The sequence below is a fragment of the Schistocerca gregaria genome, chromosome 10 (assembly GCF_023897955.1).
Source record: "Schistocerca gregaria isolate iqSchGreg1 chromosome 10, iqSchGreg1.2, whole genome shotgun sequence".
NCBI lineage: Eukaryota > Metazoa > Arthropoda > Insecta > Orthoptera > Acrididae > Schistocerca > Schistocerca gregaria.
The window spans coordinates 151,922,398-151,945,181 of NC_064929.1; the positions used below are offsets into that span (position 1 = coordinate 151,922,398).

The 22,784-nt window shown below is 39.7% G+C and overlaps 1 protein-coding gene and 1 non-coding gene across 2 annotated transcripts in view; one reads left to right on the top strand and one right to left on the bottom strand.

Moving 5' to 3' along the window:
• LOC126293423 (unconventional myosin-Ia) overlaps nt 1-22,784 on the bottom strand; it is a 693,376-nt gene that overhangs the window by 41,388 nt on the left and 629,204 nt on the right. Inside the window, exons 23-24 of the mRNA XM_049986646.1 lie at nt 16,492-16,627; nt 9,891-10,043 (exon numbers count right to left, since the gene is read on the bottom strand). Coding sequence (XP_049842603.1) covers nt 9,891-10,043; nt 16,492-16,627 — 289 coding nt within the window. The remainder of the gene's footprint in view (nt 1-9,890; nt 10,044-16,491; nt 16,628-22,784) is intronic.
• Nucleotides 898-972, top strand: Trnat-ugu (transfer RNA threonine (anticodon UGU)). The gene has a single exon. It is a non-coding gene; the product is annotated as a tRNA-Thr (tRNA).

The following is a 22,784-nucleotide window of genomic DNA, read 5'->3' on the forward strand; positions in this document are numbered from 1 at the left end:
TATGCTCTTTAAGTGACCTAGAGTTTTTGAAAGCTGAAAGGTGACACAATTTTTGACATTGATGTAATGTTAGTTCAGATATACAAATTACACAGTTGCATTCATGATTGATTTGTTGCATGAGCTAATATTGCTGGTTGTCTTGGCAAGTAATGACAACAATAAATGCTGAGCTGAAAAAAAATATTACTGCTTGATATTATGAGCAGATTTATTTATCACTGTTACACAGTTAATGCCTGCTACTCCTATTAAACAAGAACTTGCTAGGATAATTTTTGTCTTCAGAACAAGTGACGGTGATATCGGCCCAATCAGTGTTGGTGGAACAGTTGCAACATTCTTGCAAAGTTAAGGCCTTAGCAGGATAACCTTCTCAGCAAGTGTGAAGACTAGTAAGCTGCTAACAGCACTGAAAGGCAGAGTGGGGCAACATATAGCACCAGAGTTACTAACATCATTGGAAATGTATTGTTGTTAATGAATTACACTGTCAGGTCAATTGACAGACACGGAGAAGAAATAGTATGTGCACACTAACCTGCCACAATGTCTGCAACTACATCAGTTGTTTGCGTCCCCACCAACACTACTGACAAACATTTCTGTATGTACTTATATGGATATGGTGTCTGTTCTTTCGGACATGTTCGAAAGAACAGACACCATATCCATATAAGTATATAGTTCTGGCAATACCAGCCATGACCTCCTTCTTCCGTGTAGATGCACACATATTCTCCGAATTCTTACGGGACTTGGTAAGAATGTCTTCCACAAGTAATGAGTGTATTGGGGTGAGGCACTACGAATGTAGTGTGTGGACATACAAAGTGAGAATTTGGGTCTCACAGGAGGCATGCGTGAGATAGCCCCTGCAGTCGCACTATCCTCTATGCCCTAGGTAGCTCAGATGGACAGAGCATCTGCTGTGTAAGCAGGAGATCCCAGGTTCGAATCCTGGTCAGGGCACACATTTTCACCTGTCCCCGTTGATATACATAAATGCCCGTCAGCAGCTGAAGGTATTAATATAATTCTAATTTCATTTCTGTATGTGTATTTGCACTGACTGCAACACTGAAGCTGTATACAAAGATTTGACATTACGGTATAAGATTGTGAACTATGCTGTGTCTACTGAGAAAGTTGAATCAATTATTAATTAAGACTTAATTACTAACACTCAACAATATAAGTGGATGAAGACAAATGTGCAACTGCTGTGTCAGGTGAGAACAAACTATAACAGACATGGCAGGAATGATATGCTGCACAAGCTGAGTGTGGAAGATACCACTGCTTTTTGTAAGTTCACTAGGATGTCATTGCCCAATTTTAAAATTCTATGAGTGTGATAGAGCCATTTGTTTCAAAGAAAGACACAAATTTCAGAAAAAAACATTTCCTGCAAGGCAAAGACTTGCTGTTAGCCTCCAATTTTTGGCAATAAGAGAAGCCTTTTGAAGCCATATTTATTCCATATTTAAAAGCCAACTATATCTCAAATAATTCCTACTGTTTGAGCAGCACTGGATGAAGGATTACACAAAAGCAATTCAGTTATGTCAATGATACTGAGGTCTAGTATACTTTTTATGGTATCTTGAAATAGTAATAATACATTAATATATAAAATCAAACCACCTTCATTATCAAAAATCTACTAACTCTTCTACCATCACGTCACAGTCTGCTACTAACGAAAGTGACAGTGCCATCTGCAGTTGTCGTCATCCCCTGTAACCACCCAAGCTAACTCATGATTCCTTTGTTCTCTTACTTAAGTTCATTTCTGCCTCAAAGAGTGCCTGATGTAGTTGCCTGTACCATGTTAGGAGAGACCTCATTTTCTTTCCTACTTCACTGCAACTCATGTTAAGCACAGTAGTGATTTTCTGGATGGAGTCCTGTTTTAACTTAGAATATTTATTGATTTCACTTTATACAATTCACAGGCATTCCTCTGCCTGAAATGACTGTGATAAGATCAAATATCCATAGTCTCGACATGACAACAGATATTTGAACTTATCACCCTATATGAGGCAACACAATTATTATGCTCTGTTGCTCGTAACACAAACAACATACAGTGGCATTTAGCAATAGCAAGCACAAAGCAATGTTTCCCTTGATCTTACTGACACAACCAAGGATAGCTATTTTCATGTTTGCAACATGTTGCAAAATATACTTAAAACTCTGTGTAAATAGAACTAAGAGTTTATTGCCAATGTTTTGCATAAAATTTCACAGAAGGTAATGTTGACACGTGTCTTATGTCATTGCTGGGGACAGGAAAGCTTCACAAAAACAATAACACAAAACTGGCAATCTTTACAAAAGTCTTTTGATATTTGGCATTTTCCTCTGTGACTAACAAAAATGTCATTGATCTGAGAGCAGTATTTTACTAATACTGCTATCTGGTAGTTACTGGAAATAGAAATTGTATTTTGCCTTTATTTTCTCATGGCTAAGATACATTTATAATCTCGAAATAACAGTTCATTTTCCACATAAATATTTGTGGCTCCAGGTATGAAGACACTACTTCCAACAAATTTCAGTCTGCCATATAAAACTACACCTCTATGTCAAATTAAGAGAGTTTGAAGAGCATGTCATTATTGAACCCTCCACCTTGCACCCTATGGCGCTTTCCACAGCATGTATGTAGATGTAGGTAGTAGGAAAGTTATTTTTGATAATGAAACCAGCAAGCATCTCAGAAATATGTAAGGGCAAGAAGGGAGCTCCAGAAACCACTGAATTACACCTGCAAACTAGGCTAACAGCTATTTTGACCACAGATCCATGCCAGTTTGTGTGCAGCCCTAGGTTCTGGTTTTAACCATAGGATGAAAATCATTAACTCTATTAATGCTGACATGGCAAAGAATGTGTTATGGAATGGCAGTCTCAGATGTGTAGTTTTCCTGAAGGGATACAAATCCTTTCACAAGTTAGTGGAAAAGGAACGTCCCATGCTAGCTACAAATTTGGATACTGTCAAATTTCTCATATTCTACTGATAGCAGTATTGTCTTCCATCTTCAAGTACAGATTCTGGATGGCAAAGAGAACTCTGATGCTATGACAGTGCCTTCTTTTGAAAAACATTCAATAATGTTCAGTTGAAGAATATTTTTTTCTTCATCTTCATGATATTTCTTCATTTTCAGTAATATAAATGAACCTGATTTGAGATATCAGTAAATACAAAGTAATTCATAGGTACATTTTCATTTTAAACATAACACTGAAAGACAATGCAGTACAACAAAAGTAAGGAACTAATAACAAAACTGGCTACAAATAACACAAAAAATGGGCAAAAAACAGTGTGTGTGTGTGTTTGTGTGTGTGTGTGTGTGTGTGTGTGTGTGTGTGTGTGTATGTGTTGTGTGTGTGTGTGTGTGTGTGTGTCTGCAGTTCAAATTCACAATTAAGTGCCTGGCAGAGGGTGCATCAAACCACCCTCAAACAACACATGGAAGAAATGAACACTTAACTCTTTCTGATTTCTCTTATTTTATTATGATGTTCATTTCTCCCCATGTAGATGTGTGCCAACAAAATATTTTCACACCCTGAGGAGAAAGTATGTGACTTAAAATTCATGAGAAGTTCATATCACAGCAAAAAAATGCCACCCCAATTTGTCTATCATATCTGTGATACACTCTCCCTTATTTCACGATAATACAAAATGAGCTGCTCTTCTTTGAACTTTTTGAAGTCCTCCATCAATCATATGTGATGCGGATCCCACACTGCACAGCAGTACTCCAGAAGAGGGTGGACAACTGTGGTGTATGCAGAGTCTTTAGTAGATCTGCTACAAAGCATTTGGCCAATAAATTGCAGAATTTGGTATGCTTTCCCCACAACATTATCTACACGATTGTTCCAATTTAAGTTATTCGTAACTGAAATCCCTAGGTATTTAGCTGAGTTTACAGCCTTTACTTTTGAGTGTTTTACTGTGTAACTGATATTTTTCGTGCTCATGTGAATGACATTGCTTTTTTTCGTTATTTAGAGTCAATTGTCACTTTTTGCTCATACAAATATCTTGCCTAAACCATTTTGAAATTCATTTTGGTCATCTGATGGTTTTACATGGCAGTGAATGACAGCATCATCTGCAAACAATCCACAAGGGCTGCTCAGATTGTCTCCTAAGATGTTTATATACATCAGGAACAACAGAGTGTCTATAATACTTCCTTCGGGAATTCCAGGTATTACTTCTACTTTATTTGATGACTTTCCATAAGTTATTATGGACTGTGACCTTTCTGACAGAAAATCACAAATCCAGTCACACAACTGAGACAATACTCAATACAAATGCAATTTTGTGAGGAAGGGTGTCAAAAGCCTCCTGGAAATCTAAAAATACAGAATCAATTTGAATAACAAAGAGATAGAGGGGCTGGCCAGTACTTACCTCAGCCCAGTACAGCCGATAGAAACACAAAAAAACAACCAAAAATTTAAGTTCCTAGCTTTCGGAATAAATGTTCCTTCATCAGGGAGGAGAGAGGGGAAAGAAAGGGAAGAAGGGAAAGTGGATTTAGTTACTCACAACCCAGGTTATGAAGCAACAGGGAAAGGAAAACAGGGAGGTAGCAAGGATGGAGGCATGGTTGTCAGAGGGAAGCCAAAGATATTCTACTGTAGGTACTGTGCCAGCTTCAAACCAAAGAGGATGCATACAGAAGTAAAGAGGTGTATAGTATAAAGATGTAGGATGAAAAGATGCATGAATGGCTAAAGAGGAAAGGGAAAGAGGAGAAGACTGAAAAGTAAATGGGAGTGAGATTGTTTAACGTAGGTTCAGTCCAGGGGGATGGCGGGATGAAAGGATGTGCTGGAGTGCAAGTTCCCATCTCCACAGTTCAGAGGGACTGGTGTTGGGTGGGAGAAGCCAAATGGCACATACGGTGTAGCAGGTTCCTAGGTCCCTAGAATTATGCTGGAGGGCATGCTCCGCTACTGGGTACTGGACATCTCCTAGGCGGACAATTTGTCTGTGTCCGTTCATGCGCTCAGCCAGTTTAGTTGTTGTCATACCAATGTAAAAGGCTGTGCAGTGCAGGCATGTCAGCTGATAAATGACATGTGTAGTTTCACACGTACTGCAGCTCAGTCTGGATGGAGGGAATGGGATCCTGGGTAACAACTTTGTAGGTTGAGGTGTCGGAGAGTTGACGCAGTCTTTCTGCCACATACTCCACATGGTCAAGTACCACAGTTGTGGAGCCTTTATCTGCCGGAAGGTTGCAGCTCAGTCTGGATGGATTTGTTTCACATCTTTATATGAGATTTTCCATTAATTAGTTGAATCAATTTGAATTTCTGTTGATAACACTCATTGCTTTGTGAGAATAAAGAGGTAACGGGGGTTCCATAAGAAATATATTTTATGAACTGTGTTGGTTATTCATAATGTTTGAACACAGTAAATGTGCACAGCGTTTTAGTAGTAATCTCCATCTTGAATATTATCCTGTCTATCACCTTTAAGCTCTCAGGTTCTCAAATCTCGTCCGATGCAGTCCCCAATGGTAAGACTCCCCTGATCTGCAGTTCTGGGTGACTTTCCCGAAATCTACTCCTTATACTAGTCCTCTCCAGTCCTTTTCCTTCACCCTTCTCCCTTCCCCTTCCCCTACAACCCTTCCACATGAAGGAGTCACTGGCTCTGAAAGCTTGCCAATTACAACAGCCTTTTATGTGTGTGTTCTGCTGCCTCTTTGGTGAGTAGATTTTTTATCTACCTTATTGAAGTTGGCACTAAATTTCAAGGTTCTGTAGAGCTTTGCCAATCTTGGGGATATGGCATTCTTTTAAATTTAGCATGCTTTTTTTGTTGCTCCTGGAATAGTGCCCTTATCTGCTTTGTGTACCATAGGTAATCAGTACCATCCCTTATTAATTTATTTTGTATATACAGGGTGTTTCAAAAATGACCGGTATATCTGAAACGGCAATAGAAACTAAACCAGCAGCAATAGAAATACACAGTTTGTTGCAATATGCTTGGGACAACAGTACATTTTCAGGCAGACAAACTTTCGAAATTACAGTAGTTACAATTGTCAACAACAGATGGCGCTGCGGTCTGGGAAACTCTATAGTACGATTTTTTCCACATACCCACCATGCGTAGCAATAATATGGTGTAGTCTCTGAATGAAATTACCCGAAACTTTTGACAACGTGTCTGGCGGAATGGCTTCACATGCAGATGAGATGTAATGCTTCAGCTGTTCAATTGTTTCTGGATTCTGGCGGTACACCTGGTCTTTCAAGTGTCCCCACAGAAAGACGTCACAGGGGTTCACGTCTGGCGAATAGGGAGGCCAATCCACGCTGCCTCCTGTATGTTTCGGATAGCCCAAAGCAATCACACGATCATCGAAATATTCATTCAGGAAATTATAGACGTCGGCCGTGCAATGTGGCCGGGCACCATCTTGCATAAACCACGAGGTGTTCGCAGTGTCGTCTAAGGCAGTTTGTACTGCCACAAATTCACGAAGAATGTCCAGATAGCGTGATGCAGTAATCGTTTCGGATCTGAAAAATGGGCCAATGATTCCTTTGGAAGAAATGGCGGCCCAGACCAGTACTTTTTGAGGATGCAGGGATGATGGGACTGCAACATGGGGCTTTTTGGTTCCCCATATGAACCAGTTCTGTTTATTGACGAAGCCGTCAAGGTAAAAATAAGCTTCGTCAGTAAACCAAATGCTGCCCACATGCATATCGCCGTCATCAATCCTGTGCACTATATCGTTAGCGAATGTCTCTCGTGCAGCAATGGTAGCGGTGCTGAGGGGTTGCCACGTTTGAATTTTGTATGGATAGAGGTGTAAACTCTTGCGCATGAGACGATACGTGGACGTTGGCATCATTTGGACCGCAGCTGCAACACGGTGAATGGAAACCCGAGGCCGCTGTTGGATCACCTGCTGCACTAGCTGCGCGTTGCCCTCTGTGGTTGCCGTACGCGGTCGCCCTACCTTTCCAGCACGTTCATCCGTCACGTTCCCAGTCCGTTGAAATTTTTCAAACAGATCCTTTATTGTATCGCTTTTCGGTCCTTTGTTTACATTTAACCTCCGTTGAAAACTTCGTCTTGTTGCAACAACACTGTGTTCTAGGCGGTGGAATTCCAACACCAGAAAAATACTCTGTTCTAAGGAATAAACCATGTTGTCCACAGCACACTTGCACGATGTGAACAGCACACGCTTACAGCAGAAAGACGACGTACAGAATGGCGCACCCACAGACTGCGTTGTCTTCTATATCTTTCACATCACTTGCAGCGCCATCTGTTGTTGAAGATTGTAACTACTGTAATTTCGAAAGTTTGTCCGCCTGAAAATGTACTGTTGTCCCAAGCATATTGCAACAAACAGTGTATTTCTATCACTGCTCGTTTAGTTTTTATTGCCGTTTCAAATATACCAGTCATTTTTGAAACACCCTGTATTTTTCAAGTGCAATCAATACAATTTCTTTGAATTTAAGCCACACCTGGTCTACATTTACATATATTTTATTTTTATTATTATGTTTTTTTAAAGATGTATTTTGCCTTTTTTTCTGGTGGGTTTGGATGTTATGGTGAAAATAGTTCCAAAATCAACCATAAAATGAGAGAATTTTTCCTGTCGCTAGTCATTGTTTGTGTTAACATTTGACTCATGCCATTGGCTTATTTACCTGTTGAATATGGGAGCTCTTATGCATTGAACACTGGTTCAAGAGATGGAGAGTCTTAGTACCTGTATTTCTGAGAGCTGTGAAACCATACAAAATACTCCAAGGATACATCAGTGCACCCAGGATTCAATGTTACAGTGGACTGATTAATGTGTCAGTGATAATGGAGGGAATTTTGAACATTGCATGTATGAAACAGATTACTGATGTATGCTGATACATTCTCTTCCTGGGTGTTTTTCATAATTGATGTACTATGAGTTGCAACATGCAAATACAGCATTTCTGGAGCCATGTATGTATACTACATTTTCTTCTTACATGTGTAAGAAATGTGTCTTTCAATTCTGGCTGTATCTTTTGGTTACATTCGTTATATTGTGTGTGCAAGTTCCTAACACTGCCAATATCACACGGTGTGAATAGTACAACAAATATTGTATCAAAGTTATAAATAAAACTCTTGTCATGTCTGAAAAATATTTGGGCCCTTATTTACAATAAATGAACAAAGGGAGCAGAAACTGAAACACAAACGAATTACAGGGTTTATGCATGGAAAGTCTTGTTACTACAACATTCCATCAAAACGTGGAAAAACAGTTTATGCATGCAACTTACAACTAACTAGACGGCTATACAAATGAGCAATACATGTTAAACCAACAGCTATAGTTCACAGCAGGTTGACTTCATCACCATTTATGCAATCACAATAGTTCGCAGAAACAACATAAATAAAAGACCTATCTTTCCATAAATAATATGATATGTAGCTCAGTTTCTGTTGTACTTGGAAATGATGTTTAACTAATCATCTTATTAAAATATACAAAAAGGGAATGGCCTCCAAAATGTTAATCTTTAAATGAGAACAAAAATGTCATACAGAAACTATATTTGCTAAGAAGGAGTGAACCATAAACACTGAGTCTCAAGTTTCTGGAGGAAAGTCTTCTTCAGCTTAACTTTAAACTAATTTCCTCTTTAGGACTGATTTACAGCAATTTCTCATTTCTTGTAGTGTAATTGTTGCTGATAATGGAAGAAATTTAACAAGAGAGCAAATGCTTGCAATAGTCTGGTTTTGCCACATCTCGCTACTGATTGAATGTCAGTATGTGATTCGGCAACATCAGTGCCAGAAAATAGCTGTACCATGTAACACATTACCTAGAATACAACTGAGTTTGACTGGGGGCCTTCTTGAAGAATACACAGTACAGCAATTTAGATTAGGTTACCTAGACACAAGATCGAGCCATAATACAACAATAATCGGAGAACAGAATTTAATAGCAGAAAGTCAACATTGAAGTCACAGTTTAGCACATAGTTGCAGGAAATGAAAGTACACACGACCAGCAAGTCAGCCATGTAGGAAATGTGGCCATACTGGAGAAACCATCAGTTTCCAGACCTATATTTATTGGGATTGTTTGGCTCTTTCATTATTCTGTACTCACTCCTTTCATTTTTGCCCATAGTAGTTGAACATCCTGTATATAGTTCTGTAGTCCGTGTTCAGTATTTGAAGAGTAATATATAGTTAAGTAGCCCGTGTTCAGTATTTGAAGAGTAATATTTATAATGCCAGCCAGTTTGCTCAGTCATTTGTGTCATTATGAACAGCCACTTGTTTATGTAATTTACACTTCTAAGTCTTTGTGTGTTACTGTCCTATTCTGTATAACTAAGGATTTTCTTGTAGGCAGTATCTCATCAACATTGTAACCAGTAGCAATAAATATGCAGAAATGGAAAATCGCCTTTGTTAGTGTTGCCTCGAATTATTTCAGAATTTCTTATAGCACACAGCAATCATCAAACGGACATTCACAGAGAAAGAAGAGGTGTGAGCCATCGGACAGATCAGTAATGTTACAGCACGTGTGTAAATAAAACTACTTGCAAAATTCCGTTTGAAGAGTTGCAGTTAACTACTATGTTAATAGCACACAGCAGGCTCTAAAATGTAGTATGTAGTCAATGTGATTTGATAATGCTAAAATGTTTCCTCAGTTCATTTTCTGCTACAAAATTATGCCCTTTCCTGAAAACTGCAGTTTAAATTATAGATATTATGCATCCATTTCCATCTTGAGCTTCAGTTGAGAAATGCACGGCTAGTTATTACTTACCGCTCGCACATGGAAGACTGCCACATCGTCAATGTAGGGACTCAGGGACAGCCGGTAGATCTCAGCGGCAGGCACTCGGTACTTAATCTGTAGTGTCCGCTGGTCTAGAATCAGCATTGAGCTCGTCGACAGCACAAACAGGATTGGCACAAACTGCAAATTTTATAACAAATTGGTTACAATCTGAATTATAATAATTTAGAAATTACAAGTCATACCTTCTACAAAGAATTAACTTCACATAAGATAATGTGAAATAAAGAAAAATTGGATTACTATCAGTACATTTCCTGTATATGGTCACAACAGTCCCTTGAGTATGTATGTTATGCATTAATAATTATGAGTCTCTATGCATAAGGACTTAATTGTATAAGTTGGTAAATGTTGATAAGGGATAATATATAAAAAATACATTCTTCAACTATACTGAAAATGTAACTGTGTCAGGGAAAACAATTATATACTAAAACTGTACTTTTCAGAAGCCAAGAGACATCTTCTCTGAGGCCAATAATAATTTAGTAGAATCCTATATCTGGTAGCAGTATACAAAAAAAGGTAGATGTATGAGAGCTAAAAACATCATTCCAGCACATTTTTCTTCTTCAGATATATTGGTAAACTCAGACATAAGGAAAACCTGTGGCAAATAAATATAATGAAGTGGGTATATACTGCATTATGTGCAGTGATTGCCCTAAGAAATATAACATGCAAACCAGTAGATCATTTTGCAAAATATTTCAGGAACACCTTAACTTAAATAATCCCTAACCTGCATTACCACTTACACAACACAGGGCACAGCATCATGATCCCTTTAGAAAATATTCTGGATATATTACAGGAAGTAGAAATTTTTAAATGTAAAAAAGAAAATGTGCGGTTCACATTGAATGATCAATTAGGATGTCCGCTTCCGGTAGCTGAGTGGTCAGCGCGACAGAATGTCAATCCTATGGGCCCGGGTTCGATTCCCGGCTCGGTCGGGGATTTTCTCTGCTCAGGGAATGGGTGTTGTGTTGTCCTAATCATCATCATTTCATCCCCATCAACGCACAAGTTGCTGAAGTGGCGTCAAATCGAAAGACTTGCACGGAGGCCCTAGTCACACGACATTTATTTATTCATCAATTAGGATTAAAGCACCATAGCATTCTGGCTAGCTTTGATTGTTTATATGATTAAGTATTAATATGTAATAAAATTCAGTATTAGTTTTTCTTGTAAAGGGAGTGACTCAGCACACCTAGTCATGAGTAAATGACATCACACTGTCCACACAGAAAGTTTCCATTCCATCTAAGTCACTTGTCCGAGCCACTTCTACTCTTCTCAACACTGGGTTGCACTGCTGTCACCCACCTTATACAATTCCATACAGTGATTTGCATTGTTCCCTGACTTATCATGTTAGGAGTGAGAATTTTTTATTGCCAATCTGGCCTTTTAAAAGATTCTTAGTGTTCTCTCACTATAAAACACTTTTTCTTCTTCTAGATGCAGCAGTTTTAAAACATGGTTCTGTAACTACATGACCCACCCACCAGTAGTTTTTATGAAAATAATTGATCATCTCATTGACAGGTAAACACAAAAAAGAAAGAATACTTGTCAGCTTTTGGATCATTTCTCAGACTAGAGTACAAATACACACAGAAAACACACATGCACTTGCGTGTGCATGCCCATACACACAGACACAAACACAAACACACACACCTATGCCCTTACATGGCACTGGCTGGATGTGCATGCATTTTGGCAGGTGGAATAGGTTGAGATGGAGGTTGTGTCAGGTGAGATGGGTAGAAGAAGAGAGAGGTTGGGGTGGGTGGCTAGCAACTTGGAGGCACGCCTGCCTGTTTGACAGCTAGGAATGTGGGAGGGATGAGTGGCAGGTGCAGGTTGCCAGAGCTGCTCGGGGCAGGGGGGGGGGGGGGGGCTGCTCATGCTGAAGATGACATTGGGACAATACTTGGGAGAGGGTGATAGGATGGAGAAAGGGGAACTATTTGGTATTGGGTACGGTGCCAATGGTATAGCGGAGATTGAGGCAAGGACGGTTGCAGGAGTGTAGGATGTGTTGCAAAGATAACTCTCATCTGCAGAGTTCAGAGATTCTGGTAGTGGAGGGGAGTATCCAGATGGCCCTGGTATGGAAGCAGCTATTGAAATTGAGCATGTTATGCTCAGCTCCATGTTGTGCCACTGGGTGATCAATTTTGATCTCAGCAACAGTTTGGTGATGGCCATTCATCCTGGTGAACAGCTGGCTGGTAGTCTGATCAATATAAAAAGCTGTGTGGTTATTGCAGCAGATTTGTTATATGACATTGCTTCTTTCATAGGAGGTCTGGCCTGTGTCCTGTGACAAGACTGGACTAGGAGGTAATGGATAGGTCAATGGCACACGTTCTGCACCTGATGCTTACACAGGGATATGATCCTTGCAATCTCTTGCTGCAAGTGATTGAGTATGGGTTGGTCAAGAATGTTGTGTAGTTTGGGTGGGGGATGGAGCACCACCTTAGGGAGGGTGGGAAGGATATTCAAGATATGATGATAGATAATCAAAACCCTGATGAAGGGTATGGTTCAGGGTGGTACTGGATGATGAGGTGGGGTGCTCCTTTGTAGCTGATTCTTATGGGGGTAGGGGGATTAGGGGTGTGTGGGGAAGGTACTATAAATCTGTTGGCCAATTTAGTTTAGGGGGTAGCACCTGTCTGTGAAGACCTTCGTGAGATCTTCAGCATAGACCCCATGCCTTTCCATCCTCCCTCCCACATTTCTAGCCAGCAAACCATCCACTATGTTCCGAACCACTAGCCACCCCCACCCTCACTGCCCAACCAAACCCCCTTCCTGTATCCAGCTCAAAAAAAGGCAAGCAGCCCCACAATCAAAAAAGTTAAAGTAATGATCTTTAGGATGCAAAGGGAATCATACTCACAGGCTTCTTAGAGAAAGCAGCCCCACAATCAAAAAAGTTATAGCAATGATCTTTAGGATGCAAAGGGAATCATACTCACAGGCTTCTTAGAGAAAGCAGCCCCACAATCAAATAAGTTATAGCAATGATCTTTAGGATGCAAAGGGAATCATACTCACAGGCTTCTTAGAGAAAGAATAACCTACCACTAGACAATTCTACAGTGAGATATTAGACCACTTCAGCTAGGAATTTAAGAGAACATGGCACCTTCTGGTGAAGAAAAAAGTGCTGTACCACCATGATAGCATGTCAGCACATTTATCTGAAGCTGTCAAGACAGAGACATATTTTAGAGAACTCGACAATTCATCCTTTTTTGTAGGGATTAAAAAATAGCAGCCTCTTTGAGTAAAGTGTATATCATCAAATAAACATTGAAAAACAAATAATTGTTAAAAAAAGGGGGGGGGGGGGGAATGCGTGTCTTGATTCTTAACACAGGTACTTACTAAAGTATCCTCGTAATCCTAAAACGTTGTTACATTAGTGTTTGCATTCTCTGTCTGTCTGTATCTTCTCCCATTTAAATACTGTCTTTACCCAATTATAAGATAAGGTGCTTTGCCAAATTCGTCAGAAAAAAAAAAAAAAAAAAAAAAAAAAAAAAAAAAAAAAAAAAAAAAAAAAAACCGGCATCTTCTTATATTCATAGATTGAACTACTGCTGCTGAGGTTAACATTTTTACATAGTTTAATAGAGTATATATCGGTTGTATTTCATTTCCAGATCAAACTTTGAATAATGAAGCTACATACAGATGGATTCTGAAGAATTCGGAAGGGCAGGACTGGGAAAATGATACTCATGTTCGGACAGGTTCAAGATTTTCCCATAGACTGACTCGTAACAGGAGGAAAATATCTCTAAACGAATCTGTATTTATTTGGGTATCATTGAGCGGTGCTAGTGTACGGGAAAAGCGAGGAACTATGAAGTAGTCACTACAACAATCTAATGCTCTGCTTAAAATATGACAATTTTGTGAAACACTGGAGGAAATAGCACTAAATTCTATAATCTTACAAACTACTGTTGTACTTGAACAGGTTTGCAATAAATGTTCTTATACATGTGTGGGTATCTTGTATAAACATTAATGCTCCCTTTTAAGGAAAGGTAATATTCTAAAGTGTAAATGTTGTCCTTCATAAATATTATTCCAAACCAAGATTAATCTTTTATTTGATTACGAGAGACTATAATGACTTACTAAGTGGTCTGCAAATGAGAAATCTGTCACTATTCATGTATTAGAATACCAGATAAAAATATTACAAGCTTTTAATCTGCTTTAACATGTGACAGTGACATTCAGATGACACAATAAGGACAATTAATCCAGAATCAAAGTCTAACAAATTAAATCATTCACACAAAGCTGACTGTAAACATTGTGAGAATAAATTACAACCGCAGGACCCATTATGAAGACAGTACCGACAGACATTCAGTAGATCATGGGGCAAGTATAAGTTTGAGAATATCACTGAATCGTGATTGCAATCTTTTATTTGTATATTAGTTGCTGTTGGTACAAATGACCTGCACCCTAAAAGGTATTGCAGTCTGTGTTTCACAGTTGCTTGATTACAGCACTATGAAATGGTTGGATGGGGACAGTGATACCAGGTTGGCCAAGAACTAGATGAGTGTGGGGAGGGGAATAGTGAGCCAGCAGCAAATTACATCATGTTTTAAACCCTAGGAATATATACTGCATACTTCAGTTTTGTATGAGCATCTACCATGTTTAAGCTGCAGTTTGCCTGAATCTAGTCAGAATTGAACTGACTTTAAAACTGGACAAATACTGCACAATAGTATTCATTTTTGGAGGAGATGGTAAAGTCTAGATACGGGCTAATGGTGTCCTTATGTGTTTATGCTACAATGTTGTCAGTGCTCACTGTGACGTATGACAGGAACCGAAGAGGGTGTGTCAGCTGCTGGTTCCACGCAACCAGTGAGAGGGCAGTGGGCAGACAATACGTTTGGGAGCAAGTGATGTTGTAACATTCTCGTGTCAGTATAGAAGTGAAATCCGATATGTATTCGGGTGAAAACATATATGTTCTCAGGTCCCATAGTAACTACAGCCTCAGAAATTGCAAGACATTCAGAAGAAGCAACCAAATGTTTGTCACAACAAAGATATAAATTTCACAGGTGTGTCATTAGGATGGTGATTAAAAATAGTGACACCACAGACAACAGGGTAGTTAGCAGGGGTGGGGGGGGGGGGGGGGGGTGGGGGGGGGGGAGAGAGAGAGTCTGCAAATTAATTAAAGTAAACCATTTGTTTTTGTTTATTTTATTATTCCTTGTTTTATCAAAATGTAGATAACCAACAAATTGCATCAATTCAGAATAGATATAATGTTAAATTTTTAGGAAGATACTTTATGTCAATACAATAGTTCGTAATTTTGATTAGTAAGAATATGCTAACAACAAATTTTTCTCAAGAAGAATTTTGAAAAAAAAAAAAAATGGAAAATCCAGGATGGAATGTAACAACATTGAGAAGGAAAGTTGCTACTCACCATATAGCAGAGACACTGAGTCACGATAGGCACAACAAAAAGATTCACACAAGTGGCAGTGTGGTTTCAGTTGTCTGAGACTGCAGACATGCGTGCAAGTGGTTTTTTGCACGTGCACGTGTGTGTGTGTGTGTGTGTGTGTGTGTGTGTGTGTGTGTGTGTGTGTGTGTGTGTGTGTGTGGGTGCGCGCGCGCGCGCGCGCGTGTGTGTTGTCTATTGATGCCAAAGGCCTTTTTGCTGTGCTTATCATGACTTAGCATCTCCACTATATGGTGAGTAGCAACTAATACTGTTACATTTCTATTATTTAAACACCTTGGGCCATGATTTGAAAATTCTCACTGCAGTTGAGTGGATGGCTCCCAAATACTTTTGGGGTTTTGTTGAGTCTATACCCTGATGCACTGCTGCTGCCATCTGGGTAAAAGACAGATATACATACTGCAAGGTATGTTTGGTTGCTCACAAGTGTAAATGCTTCTCAGACAAATAGCTTCAAATACAAACCTACTCAACCATTCCAGTAATCTGATAACCCTTCCCAAAGTCAGATATTGTAAACTCTTGGGAAGGGAACTAGCTATCTGATGTGCACTTGTCTCTTACATCCATCTCAGCTTAATGTATGTGATTTTCTTCCTGCTTTGCATCTTCCACCATCTGTACAACTCATTCTCTTTCTTTCTGGTGTGTCTCCTTTACCTTATGCATAATGATAAACTGTCAAAAGATGAAGTATCATCAATGTCAGTGTGAGTAATTAACTGAGTATTTTGCAATTAAAAAGATCACTTCATGTTTTGTAACACACCCATTACAATATCCTTAAACATAGATCTGTGATGTGCAGATTAAAACTGTTCTCACTGAATCATTATCCTGTACCTTTAAGCTGTATCTTGATGATTTGCACCTTATACTTCCAGGCTACATATTCCCCAGTGCTCCTTTCTATTTCCCAGTGTACTAATACATTAGAATTTATATAGGGTAGCAGAAATAGTAACTGCTTTCTATTTGTTTATATTAAGATTGTATTATGGCTTACATACTTACCTTCCCACTAGATCGGGTTATCTTGTTGATAATGTCAGCAAAGACAACATACTGATCATTCGTTTCCACACATGTCTTCTTCCACTGCACATTTTGCCTCAGACGCACATAATCACCCAGGAAAGGATGGGAAACACTAAAAAGAGACAAAGCAGTATGTTTGTGTTACCACTTTTCTGAATTGCAGATCACATTCAGTTAATGTAGGCTGAAAGATTAAACTACCAGAGATATGTACAGTATTTGAGAATTCACCATTTCAGGAAACTCAACCTAATGCCACAAAGAATACATTTGTTTCAATCTTTTTACATCGCTATACCATATATTTATTTTATAAAGTTCAACAATTACATCATTCAGAGAGGACTGTGATTTCTGCAATCATTACAATCAACCACAATTAGGTTTTCAGATAAAAAGTTTCAGCCATCCTCAGACTGGTGTGCTCCATAGGGGGTCAATGCACAGTCAGTGGATGAATGTGTAGGTGTCAAAGAGAGCAGGGGTCAAATGTGGTGCACTGATAAGTACTGTATCAGTACAGTCCAGTGACAGCAGAAGGACAGTTAAAAGTAAAGATGGCTTGAGAAAAAGAAGACCTCTCCAGTAAGCTAGCCACATTCTCAGTCTTGTTTATGTCCCTATCAATGACTCAGCATCATCTCACTTTTATTTACATATGAAACAATGGAAATTGCAGGCTGGGATATCAACAACAAAAAGGAGAGATAGACTGCTACTCACTATAATGATATGTTTAGTTACAGACAGGGACAACAAAAAGACAGTTACACAATTAGCTTTCAACCAAAGCCTTCTTCAGAAAAGTAAACACACACACACACACACACACACACACACACACACATTCATTCACACAAGCAATCACAACTCAAGTACACGTGACTGCCATATCTGGCAGCTTGGACTGTAGAATGTAACTGTCACGCAGAATGGAAGAATCAATCTGAATGGGGTGAGGAAGGGGAAGAGATAGCAGGGCACCGATGGAGAGGGAGGGAGGGAGAGAGAGAGAGAGAGAGAGAGAGAGAGAGAGAGAGAGAGAGAGAGAGAGGGAGAGAGAGAGAAATGCTGTATGATGGAGTGTGGAATGACTACACTGCTAACAGGTGCAGTGTTGGGAGGCTGTGGGGCAGGGAGGGAGGAACAGCAAAAAAGGAAGAGCGGGGAAGGGGAAAGCAGATGGGTGCACTGGCAGAGGGCACCACAAAAACAGGGTGTGGGGACGAAAACAGGGAGGAGGCGACAGATCAGAGGGGCAGAAACTTTTAGACAGACATTGTGGATGTTATGGTAGGCCAGGGAAATTTTGAGAGCTGAGGGCATCTTGTAAGGACAACTCCCATCTGCAAGCTTCAAAGAAGCTAGTGGTGGAGGGGAGGATGCAGATGGCCTGGGTTGTGAAGCAGCATTGAAATTAAGCATATTACGATCAGCTGCATGTTGTGCCACAAGACAGAATACTTTGCTCTTGGCCACAGTCTGGTGGACAGCTGTTTGACAGTCATACCAACATAAAAAGCTGTTAGATGATTGCAGCAGAACTAGTATAAGACCTGGCTGCATTCACAGGTGGCCTGGCCACCTTGCTTTCTAACATCTGGAGAGGCATTTTTCTGCTGACATGCTATTGACACCTTGGAGAACCACTATCAAACCCCTTCCCAACCCACAGAGATTATAATTAAAAATGCAATAAGGAGTTAGTTGGAATAGTTACCCATATGATGAACAGTAGTATCAGGGGACACACATTTCCAAATATATTGAAGAAAAGTACAGTTAAACATGTGCATAAAAAAGGATCAAAAGAAGAGCTATCAAACTTCAGGCCTATATCACTAATACCAATTTTTGGTAAAATATCTGAAACTGTTTTGTTGACACAACTTATTGATTATTTCACAAAGAATAATTTACTAGCAGAAACACAGCATGGCTTCAGAAAACATCACAGTACTATTACAGCAATTACCAAATTTCTCCACAACGTGTATGATGCCCTGAATGAGGGAATGCAGACAACGGGGATATTTCTCAACCTTACTAAGGCATTTGACTCAGTGATCCATGAGCTACTACAAAGCAAACTGGAGCTTTACAATATAAATGCAATATCCATACAACTACTGATCACTTATCTAACCAATCATAAGCAGTGTACAAAGTTGAGTTATGAAATTAATGATCAGGTCAGACATTTCCAATCCAGCTACGAAACAGTAAAACAAGGTGTACCTCAGGGCTCTGTATTGGGCCCTCTCCTTTTCCTGGTCTACATGAATGATTTAAAGGCACTCTGAACTTGCAATTAGTAAGTTATGCAGATGATACGTCACTTTTGTTCATTTGCAAAACAATCTAATGACTTGACATTGGCTGCAACTGATGGCTTAAGTCAAATAACTACTTACTTCCTTGATCAAGGTCTAAAAGTCAATATTAGAAAATCCCAGCTATTACCATTTAAACTTGATAATTCATACCAAACCTGTATTGATAATATAAGTGGCATCAAAAAGGAGACACTAACAAATGTAAATTTTTGGGGATATAACGCGACGAACATCTTATGTGGGTAGACCATATCAATTTTGTATGCAATAAAATCAGCAGTTCGCTGCACTTAATTAGCAAACTATCAAAATTAGTCTCTGAACAAACATTAAAAACTGCTTATTGTGGGACAATATTTGCATATATTAATTATGGAATAGAGGTATGGGGATGTGCTGCTGATAGACACATGAACAGAATCCTAACATTGGAGAAAGAGCAATCAGGACCATGCACCGACTAGGACACAGAGATTCATGTAGGGAAATCTTTGTACAACATAAATATCTAACAGTATATTCCTTGTATTTGTACAAATTAATAACATTCTTTGTGGACCATAAAAATAATGAAACTAAGTGCTCTGATGTGCATACACATAACACAAGACAAAAAGATTGCTCCTTCAGAAACACAACCAAACTAAAGACAACAGATCATAGTCCTTGGATTAATGGCCAGAGATGGGTTAACAATCTGCCAAGTGCTATAAGATGCCACAGAGGTAAAGTATTCAAAAGGGAATTAAAATCATTCTTAACTCTCAAATGTTTGTACTCACTGAATGAATACTGCTATTACAATGTAGCTATTCTTAAATGTAGGCCTAACCCTTCTATCTATACGATGTACTACTCTCAGGGGATTGTAATATACACTACATTATGTAAATTCAAATACCTATACTATGTAACAACTGTATGTTGCATTATGAAGTACTGTACCATATATTGCCAAGTGCATCACCCGAAGTGGCTTCTTGCACACGAGAATTGCAAATTCCTACTCTTTGCACAAAAACTGAATAAAAATGCTATTATTGTTGCAAAAGTCACCAGTTGGTGACCATATGCATAAAATATAATATATAATTAAATAAATAAATAAATCTTCACTAACCCCTTGTAGCACCCAGACCCTGCCTAGCTGACCTTTTCAACTTGCCACATGCCCAAAAACTCCCTACCAACACTCCTCCAAATCAAGAGCCAAAACATTCCTGTAACAATTTTGTTAGCCTTTCCACCAAAATCCTCAGCTCCACAGAAGTTTCAGTCTTATCCAAAGGCCTCACCTTCAGCCCTATGCCCAAATTTAACCATGTTGGACTTGTCAAAGACCTACTCTACCCCTTACGATACCTGCAGTAGAAACACTTATTTGCCACCAATTAATACAAACAAGGCCAACAAATTCCATCATTGAACCCTGCATCTCTCCCAGTTCATACCACCATCCAACTATGACCCCCCCCCCCCCCCCCCCCTCACATAACTACTCCCCAGCTTCCCCAGGCCCCTTCTTAATAACATGAACTTTTCAGCAGAGGAAAGAATAGCCATACACAATCTCAAAACAGATCCTGACCTAATCTTCCTGCCTGCAGAAAAAGTTTCCAGCAATGACTACCTGGCAACAAGCCCTGTACCAATCATAATTATCTGACTCCTTTACCTATAAACTCCACCAGAGAGATTCCATCCCAGACGTCTAACATAACCACCAATCCCTGATTAAACCTTTAGACCCTTCCCAGATCCTCTCACCTGAATCAATTTCCCTCTTCACCGAGGTGACACATGCACATCTACCTTCTACATGTTTCCCAAAATCCACAAACTCAACAATCTGGGACACCTCATCACAGCTGGTTATTGTGGTTCCACTGAAAGAATTTCAGCCTTTAATAATCAACGCCTCCAAGCAATTGCCCATAACCTAGCCACCCATATCAAAGACACTAACCACTTACTTCATCAATTTTCCACCATCTCCACCCCTTTACCTCCTGGATTGCTGCTTGTGACTATCGATGCCACTTCATTATACATCAACATCCTTCATGCTCGCAGTCTTACCACTATTGAACACTGTCTTTACCAGTATCCTTCAGACTCCAAATCCACTACCTCATACACCTTACAAAGCTGCAAATTAAGTTTTATCTTTTCCTGTGTTTTCATATTAGTATACTTATTAAATTTTGTGTGTGTTTCCATTTAAGAGGTGTATGCTTGCATTTTGTTAGTGTAAATTTGGTTAGTCGGCAGTGCAGTTTTTATTTCTTCTGAACAGCCAGCTACATAGCTCACTGAGGCATCAGTGTCCATCAGTGACACATCAGGAGGGTAGCAAGTTGAATATCTATGACTCTGTCTGCTTTTATAGTTTACTTCTTCAGTTAGTCTTGCTAGGATGAGTAAGATGTGTGCATGCTGTGTGCAAATGCAGAGCTGACCACAGTTCACAAATAGCTGAATGCACCTTCGGCTATGGTCAGTTACCTGCAGGCTGCTGCCTCAGTGTGTAGCAGTGGCAGAGAATATGATGCATCGCATGGGACACCTCATGTGTCGCTTGTTTCACCCACGGGCTCTGGTACTGAGGCATCTCCTAGTGTATGTGGCCTTGTGGATCACCCTCATATGAGAGTGAGTGATGGGCGGTAATGAATTTGTGTTGCTCGAGGTGGAGGGCCAATATGGAAACTGGTCTGGCCTCACCACTTCACCTTGTGACTGGACAGAGTTTGCTCCTTCAGCGAGGTTCGAGCAGGCACACAGGGGTTTACTAGTTATTGGGAGCTCCAACATTAGGCGCATTATGGAGCCAATTGGACAGATAGTGTTCAGGGTTGGAAAGAAAGCCAATGTGCACTCGATATGTCTGCTAGAGGCCCTCACCTGAGATGTGGAGGCAGCTTTGCCTGCGGCAATTGAGCATGCAGGGTGCACTCATCTGCAAGTTGAGGCACACATTGGCATTGACAGCACCTGTCACATGGGTTGTAAGGCCATCCTCAGTTCATATATGTGGCTAGCAAAGTGGTGAAGACTGCTGGCCTCACACATGGGAAGCAAGCAGAGCTCACAGTTTACAGCATTGTTAATTTTAATTTTAATAACCAACAGCCTCAGTTGCAATGTTTACACAGTTCCAGTACTACACACATGGCTGCCACATCGTGGTCGTGAAGTGGGGCCGAGGCAGTTTCAGATAAGTTTTTACAGTCTGACAATAATTTATGGATTTGCAGTTTTAGCTTGACGATGTCCATTATGGACAAATGGTAGTTACTTTTATTCTGAAGAAGGTTAGGTTATCCCGACTGAAACCTAGGTAAATCTAGGTAAACATTGCAACTGAGGCTTTTGGTTATTAAAACTAAAATAAATATTTATAGAGTTGCTGAGAGGGCCACGAAATGCTGAAAATGTTTACAGCATTGTTCCCAGAGTTGATTGGGCTCCTTTGGTTTATATTTAAAGGCCTTTAAATATGTCTGCTTGTGTCTGTGTATGTATGTGTGTATGTGTGTGTGTGTGTGTGTGTGTGTGTGTGTGTGTGTGTGTGTGTGTGTGTGTGTGCGTGTGTGCGAGTATATACCTATCCCGTGTGTGCGAGTATATACCTATCCTTTTTTCCCCCTAAGGTAAGTCTTTCCACTCCCGGGATTGGAATGACTCCTTACCCTCTCCCTTAAAACCCACATCCTTTCTTCTTTCCTTTTCCATCCCTCTTTCCTGACGAAGCAGCCGCCGGTTGCGAAAGCTCGAAATTCTGTGTGTGTGTTTGTGTGTTTTATTCATTGTGCCTATCTAGCGGCACTTTCCCGCTTGGTAAGTCTTGGAATCTTTGTTTTTAATATATTTTACCCATGTGGAAGTTTCTTTCTATTTTATTTACTTGTGAGGCTACAGTGAAGATCTCTA